Source organism: Typha latifolia, chromosome 4, assembly GCF_019914945.1.
Source record: "Typha latifolia isolate L0001 chromosome 4, TyphaL0001v2, whole genome shotgun sequence".
Taxonomy (NCBI): Eukaryota; Viridiplantae; Streptophyta; class Magnoliopsida; order Poales; family Typhaceae; genus Typha; species Typha latifolia.
Window position 1 is genome coordinate 5,121,434 of NC_133089.1, and position 18,612 is coordinate 5,140,045.

The following is an 18,612-nucleotide window of genomic DNA, read 5'->3' on the forward strand; positions in this document are numbered from 1 at the left end:
TGTTTCTCTTTTTCTTCTTTTTTCACTTGCACCTGTAGGATTAAGGTGTGAAGGCCTGGCTCTGTTTCTAATGTTCGAGTGGAAATGACTTGATCTCACTCTGTAGTATTGTTTTCAATTTTGTTTTTTCAAGCCCTGTGCTCATGATCTTATATATGTCCAGTGGAAATATTGGTAATCTGGAAGATAGAGTCAACTAATGTATTTGTTCGAAAAATACATAATCAAATTGGACTAGGCTATTCAATGAATAATTTTCGACGAACAAATGTAGAGCCACAAGGAAATCCACATTGAATTACTGATGTCTGTATGCAATTTGACAGGGTTCCGATTTAGTATTGTCACTGAACAAATTGCTTCTTTTTTTAACTCATAATGTAATCAAGGCTAGTTGAGGTTGTCAAAGTAAAATATGCATCCGCAAGCATAAAAAATATCAGCTATTTATACAAGAACAAGTAGAACAGTTCATTCTAGGATTCTGACCCTGTCTGTTCTCGTGATTTCAGCAGCTTTACACATTAATAAGTTGATAACTCCAAGCATAAGGTCAAAGATGCAGCTAGGAATTTGAGAACAATATTCTTATGAGTGACCATCAAATGCATATTACAAATTGCATTGGCTTAGTAATAATAGCTAAAACTTCAACATATCATTCCAGCTTGCAGAAGGTCAGAAACCACAAGTATGTGACGAATACAGGCATCTTATTGTTCATTAATTGAGTAATCTTCTATATTGTTCGAAGAAACTTCTCATTGCTGAATCCAACCTTACCCAAGATACCCAAAACAATTATTTTCTTGAGCATACATACAACGATCTCAATCACCATGGAGTAGATAGGAAACATATAACGAGCTTGAACACGTAACAAAAATGGATACACCTGACAGCCATTGATTGTTCACCTTCAATGTAGTGAACTTCGAGGCAGCCTGAATGATCCACCAGCATAAAGCATTTGATATACTGGCCTTATCCTCACAGTCAAAATTATGCTCAGCAAAGTACCCAAGCTGCATACACCAGCTAGAACTAAAAAGGTAAGCCTGAAGCAACTCGGCCCCAAGCAGGAAGTGGTAGAGTTGTCCATAAAACCAGGATGTTGCTTCGCTGCCTCTGCGTCGTAAACATAGCCTGCGAGAATACCAGAGAACAAGAGGGCTCCAAGTGGATTTCCCAGCAACATGAAATTGTAGATCAGTCCGAAGTGCTTCAATCCAAAGAGCTCAGAAGCAGTTGGCACCATGACGGAGAACTGGACACCGTAGCATATTCCAAGTAATGCAGTTGAAGCATAAAGAGTTCCATTCAGAGCTGAAGCAAAGAGAAGATATGCTATCACCATGATGATTTGTGTGCACGTCATCCATATTGGACGGGGAAGCATTCTTGACCTGCAAGAGATAAACATTTATGACCTTATTTCTTCTTTGACTAATTTCAAATTTTCGACAGAACCGTTCATGGACATGCTTCCATTGCACAAGAAGGTAAACAAAAAAATAATAATCAAAGTACCTCACAAAATGCTCAGAAACAGCACCACCTCCAAGACGACCAATAAAATTGCAAAAGCTGAAGAGGCACAATAAGATTGTTGTGTCATCAACACCCACTGCAATTCCAATTTGTGCTAGATTGTTGAGAACAGTGACACCTGATCCTACCCCAAGAAAATATACCATGAACAAAAGCCAGAAATCAGCTTTAATAACAGCTTCGCGGAATCTAAAATCCTCTCCTCTCTTGGGCCTCCTTTTCTTTTTCACTGCTCCCTCTCCCTCGGCCAAAAGCATATCCACATCCGAAGCATCATCAGGCTCAAGAAAGCTCTCGACATTTGTTGTTGAAGAAGAGGCAGCTATCAATGGTTCTGACTTGTCTAGATCCCCTTCATTTGTACGATCTGATGAACTGGATGGGCCAGCGGCACTAGTTCGCTTACTGCTTGGAAACAATGTCATCCTAAGAGGTATTGCAAGAGGTGCGAGGAGTAGGAGTACCATTACACCAAACAAAGTATACATAACAGCATCATTTAGTGACAGAACATCATCCAATATTGTAATAGTGAGAAGATATAGACCTAGAAGCACACCGGAGATTTGCGTGAATACAAAATGGCCATGTTCTGACGAGTCATCCTCCAAAGATGGGGTGCAAGGCCTAACAAAGTACATCATTGCAAGCAATATAGCAGGAAGCCCCAATGTAAGAAATAGCAGAAGCTTTGTTGAAGAATTGTGAAGCACTCCAGTATATAATGCAGTGTATACGGCAGCACTAAGCCCCATATATCCCTTGAGAATGCCAGCAACAGTACCTCTGCTAAGAGGGAAATTTCTCATGTTGGTCACCAGAACACCTGTTCCCAACCATGCACTGCTGTTTGTAGCAATACATAATGCAATCCATAACTGCCATAAGATTAGAACTATAATAGTTACAAAAATTCATGATAGCTGAAATGTAGAAAAGTAAGGAAGGATTTATATATAAGCTATTAGAGTGGTATGTGGATGTAATTAAAAGGGACGTACGAAGAGTCAGTGAGGATAGTTATTAGCTTCGATCCTTAGGTGGTCCAGAGGAGGTGAGGATATGATGTGGGGAAACCACTTTAGACAGCATAACATGCCCAAAAAAGACAAGAACAAACTGAATTACATTTCGGAATTGCATCCTAATTCAATTTTTGACCTTTCTGGCTAAGAATTGTAAATGATGTGATAAACCCAGAAAAGATAAGTAGTTCCTTTAACTTGAATAAATCTCCAATTGTCATCAATTTTGGGAGTATGTTTTAATCTTGTCAGTACTTTTAAATAGCTCTGTAAGATGTAAAATGTCAATACCAAAAAAGCTATAAAATCATAGCAAATATTCCAAATAACAGCATAGATTAGTTATCTCTAGTACTGTCAGTTGTTTCTTATCTATGTAATTGTTAAAAGTAGGACCACTATTTTCTTCCAAAATGAAACTATTTTCTTGAAGTGCAGTTCGTGGCAACAAACATACATGAAGTTTGAGTGAAAGAGTTCGTGATTTAATAATTCATGCCCCAAAGATGAATACAAGTATCGATTATCTAAATCAATAAGTTTCACCTTCCTCTTTGTACTAGATCATTTTTCCTGAGGCCAAAACTGCATTGGCAAGGTATACAACTTTATTGGCATATTATACTTAAATAGTTAAATGTCATGCCAAGCCCCCTTTTTTTCCCCTAAAATAGGCTTTTTCAAACATTTAACACTATTTCCTACATGATATTAGGTTGATAGCACATTTTAAAATCTTTCGTTTCTTTCATGGAGACTTCTTAATTCTGAATTAAGTTTTACTCCTATGAGAAGGTTCCAGTGACAATGTAATCATTTTTCTTTAAAATGAATAATATAGGACGTACTTCAAGGCATATTTAATTTTGATGAGTCCATACTCCATACCAGTTGCTTGTTTAAGATAACACCTTGGGCAAGACTGAGAAACATCAATTTTCAACCAAATATAAATGGAAATTGCATCTTATCCAAAGGAGTTCAACATCAGCAGGAATCCCTTCCATAGTTTCCTATAAATCCCAAATATTTGACCTTGAGACATCAGCCTTGACTTGGAGGACGATATCACTAAAAAGTAGCAAGCTGGAGCAGCAGCACAAAGCAAGCAAATCAATGAAATTTAAGAGCCCACAGTATGATCGTGAGTGACTTCAAGTTCATCAACACATTTCATGTGAGTAAATTAGTTCACATACAGAGAAGAGTCTAATCATTAATCACTGCTTTATCTCAATGATGACTCCAAATATAAATGCACTTCTTGATTCAAAAAATGGCTCCCTGAATTCAGTTAATCATCACTAGAATAGATCCTGAGATAACTTCATCAATCATCATCAAACACCTAACCTATGAGATTATACTGTAAGCGACCTAATCAAAGCTAGAACACTACTGCTTTCTGTCAATCTGCTTAAACTAGTGATTTTGTTGATGATATTGGCCTTATGGATTTGGGCTTAGAAGAATTGACATTGATGACTCCCCCTTATATACATCCACAAAGTCCTAATAACAATCCTATGATCTGCTTGCATTTGACAAAATGCAAGCAACCAAACTAGTCCTATTGCATCACTCTCTAGCTAAAGCATGGTTTCCTCGTTCCCGTCACAAAATGAGAGCTATTCTCGATCTACGAACTTCAAAGAGCAAGTGAGATCAAAGACTGCATTCCACTTTTAGTGAACAAAGTACCAATTTTTAGCACAACTTTGTGACCGGATCCTTAATTACCGCAACTTTAATAGAAATATCCCGATTTCCACATCAGATCCCTCTCTGAGGCCAAACCACAAAAACCCACCACGCAAAACCAAAAATTTCGAAATGGGTACTCATCAAATTACCAGATAAAGCAATTAAGGAACCAAATTCTGGAAAGGATCAGATTTGTTACCACCCAATACGGCAAACCGATAACAGTCTGGCTCACGGCGAGCCAGACGACGCCGAATCCGACGAAGCAGGAGGCCGCACCGATCAAGAGGACGAGCCAAGGAGGGAAGCGGTTGCAGAGGACGCCAGGGACCATCCCAAAGTTCTCGCCGATGTCGTTGGCGACTCCGAGCATGGTGAGTTGCTGCTGGGTGTAACCCAGCACCGACTTCAGGGAGTGGGAGTATAGCGGGAAGTTGTAGGCGCTTCCCGCCGCCACCTGCACCCAAACTGCCGCCGCGAGACCAACCCATGGCGGCCGGCTTCCAGCCTTCTCCGCTAACATCTCTCTCCCTATGATTCTACTCTCTCTCTCCCTCTCTAACTCTTATCTCTCCTTTTCGCTCCTTACTTTTTTATTTTTCTCGCTCTTAATTTGGTCGGTAGCAAGGTAAGGGAAAGGACAAAATTTTCGTTTGATAGATAAATTATTAACAAATTTCAGGGTTAAAAAAATATCCAAGCAGATCTCTTGGTTTTGTTTATCCATCACTTCACCAGTTAGCTACTTGAATTGAATAGCGTGTGGAGGAGACGTGTGAATGTGATCCGACCCAAATTAAAGTTGGTGTGCAAAAATCTTAAAATATTAATAAGGGTTAAATTCATTTTTTTATCTTCCATAAAAACTATACTTCAGACTTTAAATTTAAATTAAAAATCGACTATAAAACTTGTAAAATAACTTATGACTTTGCTTTTGTTAAATAAATATATATATATATATTCACCAAAAAAAATTTCAGAATAATTTAGTGGTACAAAATAAAAGTTCAAAAGGATAGGAATTATTTTTTGTTGAAATATTCTTCGTTTATTCTCTCTGATTAGGACCACTGTTAACGTTCAGTTTTGACTACATTTTTAATGGCAGGGATTGAAAGTCATCTCTGGCTGATCTGGAGGAGATGTGGATGGGTTAGGCTCTTGGTTTTGTAGGTTGGTCCTGATCCATCTTGGTTGAAGTTTTTTAACACCCAATAAAAAGATTAACAAGTATCCTTTTTAAACAATTAAAAAAAGATGATGTCTTCCAAATGTTCGCCAAGAAAAAAATGTATGGCGTTGACTATTTGAGCCTCTGAGCTTGAAAACACCACAATTATTTTCCTTCATTAGCGACCATTAGAGAAAGACTGAAAGACTAAAGAGGTGGTCTGTGATCTATCTTAGTCGTGGTAGTAAGAAAGACGACTACAGAATATCTTTAATCATAATTAACTCGGTGAATGTATAGATATAAGAATGCAAATCAACTTTACGAAGTTATACTATTGAAGACTAATTGAAGTAATAAAAAAGAAACTATATGTATTGCATCACTTTACCTATAGTTTATATTAACATGAAATTATTTACAGAAATTCATTCAAACTTAGCAGTATAAGTACAAAAAGATTGTTAATGAAAATTTTCCATCATAATAAAATTTAAAATATCAAAACTACCCTTCTCCCTTTATTTAATTTACTCATCATATTTTAATCTTAGATTTTTAAAATAAAATGTACTTTTAATATTTTTCTATACTGTACGAGCTTCAAATCTTAGTTATTATTTAATTATCATAATATACCTTCCTTTAAATATATGATCATAAAATAAAATGTCTTAAAAATATTTATAGAAAGTTTATATTTACTAAAACAATGAGATTATAAATATCATAGTGGTATTATAATAATTTCTTCTGTTAACAGCTTCACGTTAGTTCACAAGGGCAATAGGATAAAAATAACAAGAGAGTAATTTAAAATTTGCCCTAAATTATGTCATGTCTTTGTAATATTTTAGTGAGTTTTTGAATCACCCATTGATTTTTCACGTGATGCTGAGGTGGCAAAAGTTATAGTAATTTTAAAAATAATTTAAACAGTGTTATAATCTAGGAAATATTCCTCTATGTCATTACTTTGTCAAATACTTATACTTGGGTGGTCTATAAATATGGTTTGGACAAGAATACTCGTTAATTTGGACTGCAGCAGTATATATATGACATTATGCAATAATTTTTTTTGTAATATGATATTCTTCACAAGCATTACCTCAAACATCACAAATGTGAACCCATTGTAGTAGTAAATTACTTCTCTCCTACGCTAGCCCTAGTTCCGCTAGGATTTGGCGTAGGATATCCTCTCTCAATCAAAGGAGAACTTCTCCCTCGCTAGCCATTAGGGAGGCTTTCCTCACGCCTTTCTCTTAGCTTACAAGTTGGGGGGGACCCACTTCTCTCCTTTCCCCCTCACTTCTTCTCTCTTCACCCTTTTTCCCTCTTCTCTTCTCCCTTCCCCACCTGTACGCCCCCGGCCCGGCACGGCACACACGGCGCACGCGACAAGTCGGGCGGGGCCCCTCACGCACAGATACTCTCCTATGCACATATAATCATGACATCATCAAATAAAACCTGCTAAACTATCCATGATCACATAATCTATCGCCAAATAAATCATACTCTTAACCAAATAAACCTGTTAACATATGAATATCAAAGTCCACAATAATATACACTAGACTGCTACACAATCTGGCAGGGCCCACACAGGCCACAACAAACCATCAAGATACCATTAAACAACTGATACAAGAGTACACTATGATTCGACCTGTATTATACAAATCATCGTCTAATACAAAAGAGTACAAATAACAAATACTGGTACAACTCAATTTCTATATAAACCATCATCTATACCATCTCGCATCTATAGCTCACCTCATCATCACTCTAAAATATCTTCTCAAGATATCTCAGGTCGCTATCACGTACCACAAATCTGAGGGGTTAGAAAAGAAATAAAGAGAGTCATGAGCAAAAGGCTCAGTGAATAGACCTTACCCCGAATCAGTGATGCCAAACAGAGAGTAAATCATGTACTGGATAATATGAATTAGAAAGCAACGTCATGTCATGAATGAGTATATGAATGCATCCTCAATAATACATAATTGAAAAGTAGCTAATATGTCATACTGATAAAAGTATACAATCCCCGACAATGAATAAACAAATCTCCATGTCATATGATCATCATAACTCTCTATCAAATATGATATATGATGCATGCCGATCATGACCATGCGATGATATCAAATGCAACTATATATGATATATATTGACCACTCAATAATCAGGTATGTCAGATAAAAATGAAATCATATGCATTTCTCAACATCACGATCATCACCGACATCTCGGTATAATATCATCGTACTAGACCACTGTGCACAGTCAACACCCGGTACCCGGTCTCAACATCATGTCCAAAGGCTCAGAGCATACTCCGCCACCCGCAAGAGTATCTCTAATATAACCATACCCGGCCACCCGCTAGGGTATCAACATCCATCCGGACCGGGCACCCATATAGTTGATAGAAACCTCGTGAGGATAACTCGCCACATATGCCCTAGCGAACAGCATGTGTCTGAATGTCTGCTGCGCACATAGACTAACGACCTCAGACGTAAGTCCAACAGGATCGCGACCATGTCGAGCGATCAATCATCCACTAAGCGCGTCCTAACCCTCGCGCCCACTCGGGTATCCTCACGCTTTCTATCAACTATCCTATTAATCACATTTCATACTTTCCTTCTAAATGACAAATCATATGCATATATCCAATACGATAACAAGTCAATGCATAACAGGAATTTAGGTGGAATAGGAATCAAGAGAAAATGATGCAATGTAGTCTCCAACTGTATCGTCAACACATGCATACTCATGCTAATCTATTACATGCATACTCATGCTACAGATCAACTCGGTAAACAATCATAATAGTAGAATCATCTCTGATCATCTCTATATATATCACCAATGTACTCTTATTCCAAATCAGCATAATCGAATGCATGATAAAATATGCTCGACTATAATCATCTCTAGATAAAATCATATAATCATGCTGGAGGCCAAAACATGCATATACACAAATATATAATATAACCTAATTTGATAAAGGCGTCTAAGGGATAAGACTACTCACAGTCTGATAAGAAGACATGAACCACGCATCTCTCACATTCGTCAGTCAAACATCAACTCATCGTCACGATCCACGGGGTCTCACATAAGGGGTTCGGGGTCTAAAAATATTTAAATGATATGATGTTAGCCGTTTATCCCATTTAGAATTCATTGGTGTAAAATATAATAAATTATTTGATTTTATTAAATAACTTGATATACATTATATATATAATTATGATAACCTTATTCAATTATTTGGCAATTATTACTTTTACTTAACTAGTTACTAATCATACATATATTAATCATTATTCATAAATACAAAAGTAATTATCTGAGCTCAGCATTTTATTGCATAGAAAATAATATATAATAATAATAAGGTGCTAGAAACACATTGTATACTCAAATGTATTAAATATATGCATGTATAAGCATACATAAACATTAATAGAAACTTATAAAATTTAATTATTTTTAATAGAACTAACTATATAAAATATAAGATTATTATCAATATGATTACATGTATTAATCTAATAAACAGTGGCAAAACTATATATAATCATATGCAAGTACTTATAACTATAATTAATAAATTATTATACTAATAATACTTAGCTAATACTTATGTTAGTGAGTATAAATTATCAAAATAATCTATCATCTAGATAACTGATTTACCTATATTTTAGAAACTAAATCATACGATTAATATAAACAAATTAAAAAGGGAGCAATCCCTTGTCACGATCTTGGGCTCGACATTGCTGCTTTCTGATCCGGGCCGAGCCCAAGCACTATTGCGAAAGGGAAAAAAAGCTGAGGAAGATGAAAAAGAAGAAAGAAGGAGAAGAAAGAAAGAAGAAGAAGAAGAAGAAGAGAAGAGAAGAGAAGAAAAGAGAAGAAGGGAAGAAGGAGGGGAGGTGCGGGACCGGGCCGGGCGGGGAGGGGGCACCGCAGCGGTGGTGGCTAGCCAGTGCTTAGGCCTCTCGCCGGCGACTCGGCTCCGATGGGCCCGAGCCCAAGGTAAGAAAAAAAAGAGAAAGAGAGAGAGAGAGAGAGAAAAGAAAAGAGAGGAGGATAAAGAGCTCACCGGCGCTCGTGGAGGTGGCGGCGACGGCGATAGTCCGGCCTCGGCGAGAGAGAGAGAGAGAGAGAGAGAGAGAAATTTAAAGAGAGAAAGGGAAGGTGGTGGGAGGTTGGCGGTAGTTGCGGCGGCGCTGGGCCCGCCACTGCCAGACGGCCGCAGCCGGTTGGCTGCGGCGACGCGAGGGGGGGGTGCGTGGCACCTCTCCCACGCAGCCCCACTGCATGGGCACGAGGCCGGTCACACTGTGGCCGGCCACGTCGTGCCCATGCAAAATTATTATTATTATTATTATTATTATTTTGGGATTGGGTTGTTACACCTCCTCTCTTCTCCGCTCTCTCTTCCCCTATTTTCCTCAAGCTCTTTCCCTCTCACTATCATGCTGAAGCCGATACTCACCACAACTACTGCCATTACACTTCTTCGTCATTCTCCATCGCCAAAAACCCACTCGCCACTACCGCCTCTCTTCGTCGCCACTACTATGCTTCTCCTCCTCTTTCTTATTGGACCTAAGCTTGGCCACCACCCCTCCATCGAATCCAAGCCTAATACGTTCTAAGCCCTTGCTACCTCCTTCATCGAGTTAGGTTCTGACCAAAACCTCTTGGTCGCTGTCGCTCTCCACCATCACTCCCCACAGTCGTCGCCACCCTAGCTTGGTCACGACCCTGCCGTCGATTCTCCGCCCAATTTGCTATCGTGGCAGCTTTACCGCCACGGACGCTCCCTTTCTTAGTGGTGCTCTCAACAGCTAGGTCAGGTGGTGAGGTCCCAATAGCAGGGCGAGGGCCCAGGACCTATTCAAAATTGTTGTCTGTGCTTGCCAGCTGAATTTGTTTGGACATAGATACTGTGTTTCTTTGCGGTCCTTGAATGTTTGGTTTTATTTTGCTCTATAGCAGTATTAGGGTCCAGTAGGTTTTCTTTAATTTTCATTCCAGATGGGTGATATTCAATTCTCCTACTTTTGAGTATTTTTAGGACTATGTCTTAGGCTGCTGTACTGAAGAAACATGCAGTTAGTAAGGTAATAATGCCAAACTCGAGGCTTTTTGCTCCTAAATACCTCTTGGGTTGTTCTTCATCTTATTATTGTGTTGTGCCCTTGAGTTTAATCATTTAGATTAATTTGTAGTGTCGTCTATTATAAGCTAAGCGTGTGGCTTGTGTTAAAGAGTTGTTGCTCTATCTTTCATACTCTTTGTGTATTAAGCATTTTCATTATAACTCTTAGATGTTAATGAACTATCTGTCTACGGACTTTTCCTTAAAAATAAGTGTAGTAGTAAATTCCAAGGCCAGATCCATATTAAGCATTTAGAGCTCAAAATTAATGTAAAAAGTTTGTATCATAGTGGCCAAAAATTGGCTTATAACATGAATGGCCAGCCAAGAACAATACTCTCTTATTTATCAAATAATCATATATTTTAGAAAAAAATTAAAACTAAAATCCTTTTTTTCTTTTATCTGAGGGAAAATTTTCGAATGGCACACTATTTTTTAGTGATTTTGTGATTAACTCTTATTCTTCTTTAGGTTATTTATATTCTCACTCTTCCAACTTATAAAGTAACAAAATTCAAATCTCTTATCTCAAGAGTATTTTAGTAAATTTAATTAGTGTGAGATTAGGTTAGGAAGTGCCCGGGGGTACTATTATAATTTTATTTATAAAATTAAATAAACTATTGTACAATATGAGTGTAAACAAGCAAAACTTGATCGAGCCAAAGTAAATTTTGAAACTCAATATGGTGTTCGAGCTTAACCAAACCCAATTCGAATATGATTTGAGCTCAAGCCTTAAACGAACTGACCCATGTATAGTTCAATTCAAGCCTAAATCAAATTTTAATCGGTAAGCCTTAATTCAAGCCTTCAGAAGAAGGAACCCAAAAGAGATAGATTAAAATAACATAGCTGAACCATTAGAGCCAGCCTGGGCAAAAGAAATATGGCTTAGTTCCCGACTTATGCTCATGCTCATGCTCAACTTGAAATTAATTTTGAGCCTAAATTAGCTACTCAGATTGGACTCGATTATATTCGAATCGAGCTTAAATCAAGCCGAAGTTTATGTCTAAGACCAATTCAAACTCAAGTTGCTACTATTATATTAAAAATTATTAGTCAAAATAATTATAGTTTTTTTGCGGGGGAAACATTCACTTCATTTGTGTATTTTATTGCAGAATCACCCCCATCCAACTGTTTTCAGACTAAAGTGTTATTTTAGATGAGAGAAAAGAAATAATACTTTCAACTTAATGTCATTTAAAAAAAAATACTTATTTTAAAATAAGACAGGTATATTTTTCGCGCAATGAATTCTTCTTCATCATCGTCTTAATCTTTCTCTTAACACCATTATGTTCATGTCATTATTATTTTCACAAATTATATACGAGCTATTATACCTACTAACAAAATTTTATTTTAAAAGATAACCCATTGCCAAAAAGAATATATAACAAAAAGTAAATATATTTGGTTCTTTGGTCGTATCTTTATACGTATAAATTCTTATTGGTATTATTTTAGATGTTAAAAATTTACATAATTCTCTATATCATAACAATTTGCTTTATTATTAATATTATTATTTTGAAAAAAAGAACTTCATAGATGGTGTACTCAAGCTCATATCTCTCGTGCAAAGTCCAGCATATTTAAGAATTTTCTATGAAATTAGAGCATTTCCTATGTATTTAGATCATTTTATATGGATTGAAGTATTTTCTATAAATTTAGTAAGTTAAAATTTGAGTTTCATGTAAAATAAAAATAAGATAAGCTTTCAAAGTGTGAAACCACTTAGAGTTTTAGCCCAAAATGCTCAAACAATAATAGGATGTTATATAAAATTGATAGTTAGAAAAAAGGAGAGTCAAAGACATGATGTGAATTTCAAAATCACTAAAATATAGATTGCTGTTTGACAATTCTCTTTATTGGATTTTTTTTGAAAAAAGAAATCACAGCAATCTAGAGTTGCTTATGTGCATGGAAGAGAATTCAATTTTTTGCTCGGTTTCTTTATCATTTATGAACCCAAAAGTTAAATACAGTTTGAAAAAAGTCAATCCTATACAGAGACATATAGACTCTACCAAACTTTTAGCTGTCTAGTATATGCTTCAAGCCATATGCGAGCAAAATCACCAAATCATTAAATAATTTTTTCATAATATTATTTAGAATTAGGAGTTAAACGCATAACTTAACTTTATTCGCGGAAGATAAACTACCTACCGATGGTGTTCAATCTTTTGCCTTCATTAACACTCCAAAAGCCATTCGAAAAAGTCTGCTCCTTTTTCTTTTTGAGAAACATTCCAGAAAGTTATGTTGCCCACCTGCATGGGGTTAGACTAAGTAAAGCTAAGATGCTAGATGGGGCCCAAGAAAATTTCTAGTGAGCTAAACCAATTAAATCTTTCCAAGTCAACTGCCAAAAATAGCTACCAAGTCCACCTCCAGCAGTACACGTATTGCTGCTGCTCAATAATTTCATGATAGTGAAATTTTATTTTAAGTACTTTGAACGACTTCTTTCTAATTGTTAAGTTGTATATTCTAATAAAAAATTAAAATATTCTATAGATTAGTCATGTCGGTTAGAAAAAGTTTTGTTAGAGTCAAAAACCTCTAATGATATAATTTTGAGAAATTTATAAATCACATGTTATACTTTATCTATTTTATGATTTGCACTCTGTCTTTAATATTTTTTAATCTTATCTCTACTTTTTTTATTATAATTCTTATTTAACGCTCTCTATTAATTTAAACAGTACTAGCAAAAAAATATTATATTATAATATATAAAATAATTTATAAATACATAAATTATAGAGATTTTTAGTAATTTGATCGATATTAGTTAATTGAAATAACGTTAGAATATTAAACGAGAATTATAGGGAAAAATAAGAAGTCGAGTTATAAAATCATCATAAACAAAATGTGAATGACAAAATAAGCATAATATAGGGTGTAATTTGACCTTATAATTTTTAATAATATAGGAGCTTATTTATAAATTTATTATTTACTAATTTAAAATTTAAAATTAATTAGAATTAGTACGTATCGATTTAGTGATACCGATGCATCGATTGTATGTACGCAACCAATGGCTTATATCATATCACACCCATTCTAATCTCAAACTCTCCTATATTTATTTTTCAAGCATAATTAGAGCTACTATGGAGTTGCTTGGTTGAGTATTTTTTTTATATTAAATATAAATTTTACTATTTTATTTTGTGCACTAAATTTAAAAAATAATATTTTAAAAAATTAGTTAGACTACATGATGGTCCATAGTGCCTGATATGTTAGAAGGGATATTTCACGAATATTCCTTTATCTTTGATGAGTTGTACAGGCTCAGCAAATGAAATATATAAAAGATAATTTATGCTTTTTAATATCAAAGTGGATAGGCGATTCTTTTTAATAAGGGTATGATATAATTATCTTTATATTTTTAAAATAATAATAACTGTCACCAAAATAATTAAAAAAAATTAAAATATTATTCAGTTAATTAAATCATTAAATATAACTAAGGTGAAAAAAATACATTAATAAAAACTAGTTTCAAAACTATCAAATATTTTTTCTAATACCATAACACAATGAAATACTTTATGTGAGACAAAATTGTTGATATATTTTTAACACTGTAAACTTAAAAAGGGATAGTATTATATACATGTTAATTTTAATAATAATCTATTAGGAATATCCTAATAAAGCTTAATCATAAAGACAATTCTGATATTTAAAAACAATTTAGTGATAATTATAATATTTTGAATGTTTCTGTGGTAATTAATGAAAATATCTCTTTTAATAATGACTTATCTAAGGACCGAATTAAATATCAGCTACGACTTCTTCTTTTTTTTTCTTCATTAATTAGAAATCTACGCCGACTTGTTCAACCTGTTGATTTTTTAGTTAGTTGCCCGGTTGAAGACCAAATCAACCCAATTAATTTATGGAGATTGGTTGACTAGATCTGAACAAATCAAGTAGTCCATTTTAATATTACTTACTTTTATGCGTCTGAGAGAGATTTATACTCAAGTAACTGTAGGGGTGTAATTCGAGCCTCGAGCTGAGCAATTCTTAATATTGCTTGAATTAAAAACTATTTTAACTGAAATTAATTAGAAGCTTGAGCTCTAATTTTGAGCTCATACTCAAACTGATAAATATACAATTTCAAGTACGAATCAATTTAATTCTAACTAAGCCTGAAGCAAACTTGAATTAAAATAAAAGCTAATTCACAAATCAAAATATAATATTATAGGAATATAAATAAAATAGAATTTGTATTGTTCGTATATATTATATAAATACTATAGAAATATAAATATTAAAAAATTTAAACACAAACTATAGTATATTTATATTATATTATTTATTTTGATCCTATCGAGTTGAGCTTGATGAACCGACTCAAGATTGATATACAATTAGATATTATATATATTTTTAAAATACCTATGTATTATATATTAGGACTTAGACACCATTTCTTGTATTTTTATGTATAAATTTTAAAAAAATTTAATTAAATATATATCAAATTTGAAGATAATTATAAGAGATAAATTTATAAATAACTGAATAAGCTTTCTAACATAACAAAGATATGAACAGATATATGTTTGATATTATGTTAGATATATTAGAAAATTTATCTAAGCTCCTAGAATTTTGTCTCTTATTTTGAATTTGATCTATGATCAAATATAATAAAAAAAATAATTATTTTAGAAATAATTGAAATTGAAACTAGAAGAGATGAATAGAATTTAGGCGTCAAGACATGGGATAAAATAGGAAATTAAGAGATAACTATAGCAGTAATACGATGAATTAAAATAACAAGTATAAAAATCACATCTTGCTCATAGGACAGCTGGAATTTTTGGTGCGGGGCTGACATCCTGAAGTTCGTAGTGGGAATTGTATTTTAAATTTTAATGCACGAAACCTAGTGCGCCAACCAGAAAGTTCCAAGCTTACGGTTTGAAGTCAGTCTTATCATCCTTCCCACGGCAAGAACGCGTGAAGAGCGCAAATCTTCTCCTTCCCACCGAATACTTCCAAAGTACCTACAATTCATGCATTTGGCGCTGCATTCAATCGGGTAATTTATTTCCTTCCCTTAATAAAAAATTAGAAAAAGAAAAAAATCGGGTTAAAACCCGTGTCCTCTCTCGGCAAATTCTACGCGGAATAGTTATTATGGCGGTAATAACCACATCCCGACGAAATTTCCCTCCGAACAGGTCTTATTTTCTTAATCTCCCTCCACAGTCGTACCATCTGGATTCCAAGGGCAGAATAGTCACAAGGTTCCTTCTCGAAAACATCGACACCTAAATAGACCTCCCTCCGACAATGTCATCCTCCCAAACAGAGATGCGAATATTTAGGCGCCAACTAGAAGAAACGTAAGCTTTCACGCTGGGCCCCACTTCGTTTCCCGCCTACCGATTAGTTTCCTTCCTCAACCCCCCACTGCCTAACCGCGGTTGAGTTAACCTAACTTTACTTCCTCCTTACCAAAACCTTTTTTATAAATACCACCCCGGAGTTTAGGTAGGTTTGCCAAATTAGCGAGTCAAGCGCCTCTTCTCTCTCCTTCCTCTCCTTCCTCTCCTCCCTCTCCTCTATTTGGATTACATCTAATGTCGAGTTCTTCGAGGAGATCTAGTGGTCCAGTGCTCCCGATCAGAAACGCCTTCCAACGCTCGATCACGCCGTCCGGTCGCTTCGGCGGCGGCGGCGGCTCCGCCTCCTCAACTGCCTTCGCCTCGTCTTCATCGAGCTTCTCGTCCCGCTCTCCGGCGTTGTTGCACCGATCTACCTCTCCCACGCGTGTCAATTTCATCGGCTCCTCGCCAAGCTCTGTTCGCTTATCCCTCTCCCAGCACCGCCCTACCTCGCCGAGCCGCTCCATTTCCCTCGCCGATCGCGTTCCCGCTCGCCGTCCTATCTCCGCCGGTGCCGGCAACCGGAGGACCTGCATGTGCTCCCCTACGACGCACCCCGGATCCTTCCGCTGCAGCCTTCACAAGGGTACCCAGAGCCAAGCCGCGCCCGCGCCGTCGTATCGCCTCAACGCGCGGCGATCAGCGATGACGAACTCCCTCGTCCGGATCGGCACCGTCGAGGGCGATCTCGTCAAGCGCGCCCTCGCCGCTCTCATCCGCCCCTCGTCGCACCAGCAGCGGCGGCGCGGCTCCTTCCAGTCGAGGCCGAGCCGGCTCTCGACCATGTCCAAGGCCGACGATCTGTGATCCTGTCCCGATCCACACAGATCTCGAAGCAGGTTCGTAGAAGAAAAAAAAAAAAAGCGTAGCGGGATTTCTTTTTCCTCTTCTTGTTTTTTCCAAAGAAGACGACGGCTGAGGCGGTATCAGAGCCGTCCGTTTGTGTATAATTTTTTGTGGCAGCCGTTGATGGCTGTTGAAAGAGTTCTTCCGAGACGCACAGAAGAACTGGAATGCAGAGAACTAAAATTAATTAACTCATTAACTTGCTCATTAATCAATTATAACTAACTCATTAACTTGGATTGGATGCGTTTAACGATCCATTTAATTTCAACACTTGCTTGCTAGGTGTTTCATCTCCGTGCAAGATGCTTTACCCCTAGCGCCGTTATATCTCCTTCTCCCTGACTTTGGGTTCCGTTGGCCGGCGCGTTAACACCGCCGTCGCCGTATCCGTGACGGGTTACGTGTACGTGTTGAAGGTAATCTGTTCCGTATTGTTTATTATATGTATTACTTATTTCTTTGTTTTTATTTGGTTGATATTATTATTTTTTATATTGCTTGCGTTGCAGTTACAGGGATTGAGCTGGCGTTGGTGGTCGCAGTGAACTTCGGCGACTTCCTAAATTATAAATTAAGAAAGAAAATATTAATAAACAATCAGATATCTAATTAATAATTAAGGCGGCAAAAATTTGTGGGAAAGGAATCCACATCTGTGCCGTGAATTGTGGACCTTGGAATTACGAAATAGGAAAAAGAATGCCGATACGTGTCGATGATCTCGAGGCTAGCTGGGCTATGGCTGGATCTTGGAGTTTGATTCACTGGACCTGATCCATGGAAACATTAAAATATTAAATATTATAAGAAGTTGGAATATTGATAGGTTATGGTTGGACCTTAGTGTTTGATTCACTGGACCTGATCATGGCAACATCAAATTATTAAATATTATAAAACAAGTTGTAACGTACGATCTTATACATTAATTAAAGAATTAAAATAATATGAGGTCAAGTGAAAAAGATGGACGAGAAAGATAGTTTGGCTCCTTGGGATAACGTCAGAAAAAAGATTTAGTCAGATCATGTGAGAGCTATTAATATTCCATGAGTTCGGATTAGGGGGTGTTGGAAAATTGATCACAATACTTATTTTTACCTAATATTATCAAATGATGTCCTTTAGATTTTCCTGAACCTAAATATTGTGCCCTTTGTATGTAACAAATTTGTAACAGTGGAGGAGGAATATTAGAGCAGATGAAATGAGCAACGGGATGAGGGAGGGTGAGGAGGTGGATACAATTGTACAAAGGTAGGAGATAGCAGAAGTGGCGGAGCAGCAGTAGCCACTAGCCACTAGTTGAATGTCACCAGCATACGGGTGGTTGTGGGGGCAAAAGGCAAATGATAGGGAGAGGAGGTGAGAATAGATGATGCATGGTGGAGTACAAGAGGGGTTAAGTAGTGAAACAACTAGAGAAGGGGAAAGAAAAATATGGGGGTGGTCGAAACCCTAGTAGAACTAGGCTCTCTTCTATATTTTGAGTCATTAAGTGATGAGAGTGCAATTAATTTAGTAGATTTGGATTGACTTAAGCATATGTAATGAGATATGATGATTCAAGATAGGACTTGGATAAAATTCATTTGTCGCTTATATTACAATTTTTAAATCTCAACAATAACCATTATT

The 18,612-nt window shown here is 36.3% G+C and overlaps 2 protein-coding genes across 2 annotated transcripts; one reads left to right on the forward strand and one right to left on the reverse strand.

Annotated features, from left to right (window-relative positions):
- Positions 1 to 572: 572 nt before the first annotated feature.
- Positions 573 to 4,961, reverse strand: LOC140786536 (protein NUCLEAR FUSION DEFECTIVE 4-like). The gene is made up of 3 exons (XM_073135030.1): positions 4,480 to 4,961; positions 1,531 to 2,429; positions 573 to 1,406 (listed from the first exon to the last, which is right to left on the reverse strand). Exons 1-3 carry the CDS (start codon positions 4,801 to 4,803, stop codon positions 920 to 922), a joined length of 1,710 nt encoding a protein of 569 aa, XP_072991131.1. The 5' UTR covers positions 4,804 to 4,961; the 3' UTR covers positions 573 to 919.
- Positions 4,962 to 16,219: 11,258 nt separating this feature from the next.
- Positions 16,220 to 17,163, forward strand: LOC140787173 (uncharacterized). The gene has a single exon (XM_073135959.1). It carries the CDS (start codon positions 16,321 to 16,323, stop codon positions 16,930 to 16,932), a length of 612 nt encoding a protein of 203 aa, XP_072992060.1. The 5' UTR covers positions 16,220 to 16,320; the 3' UTR covers positions 16,933 to 17,163.
- The last annotated feature ends 1,449 nt before the right edge of the window (positions 17,164 to 18,612 follow it).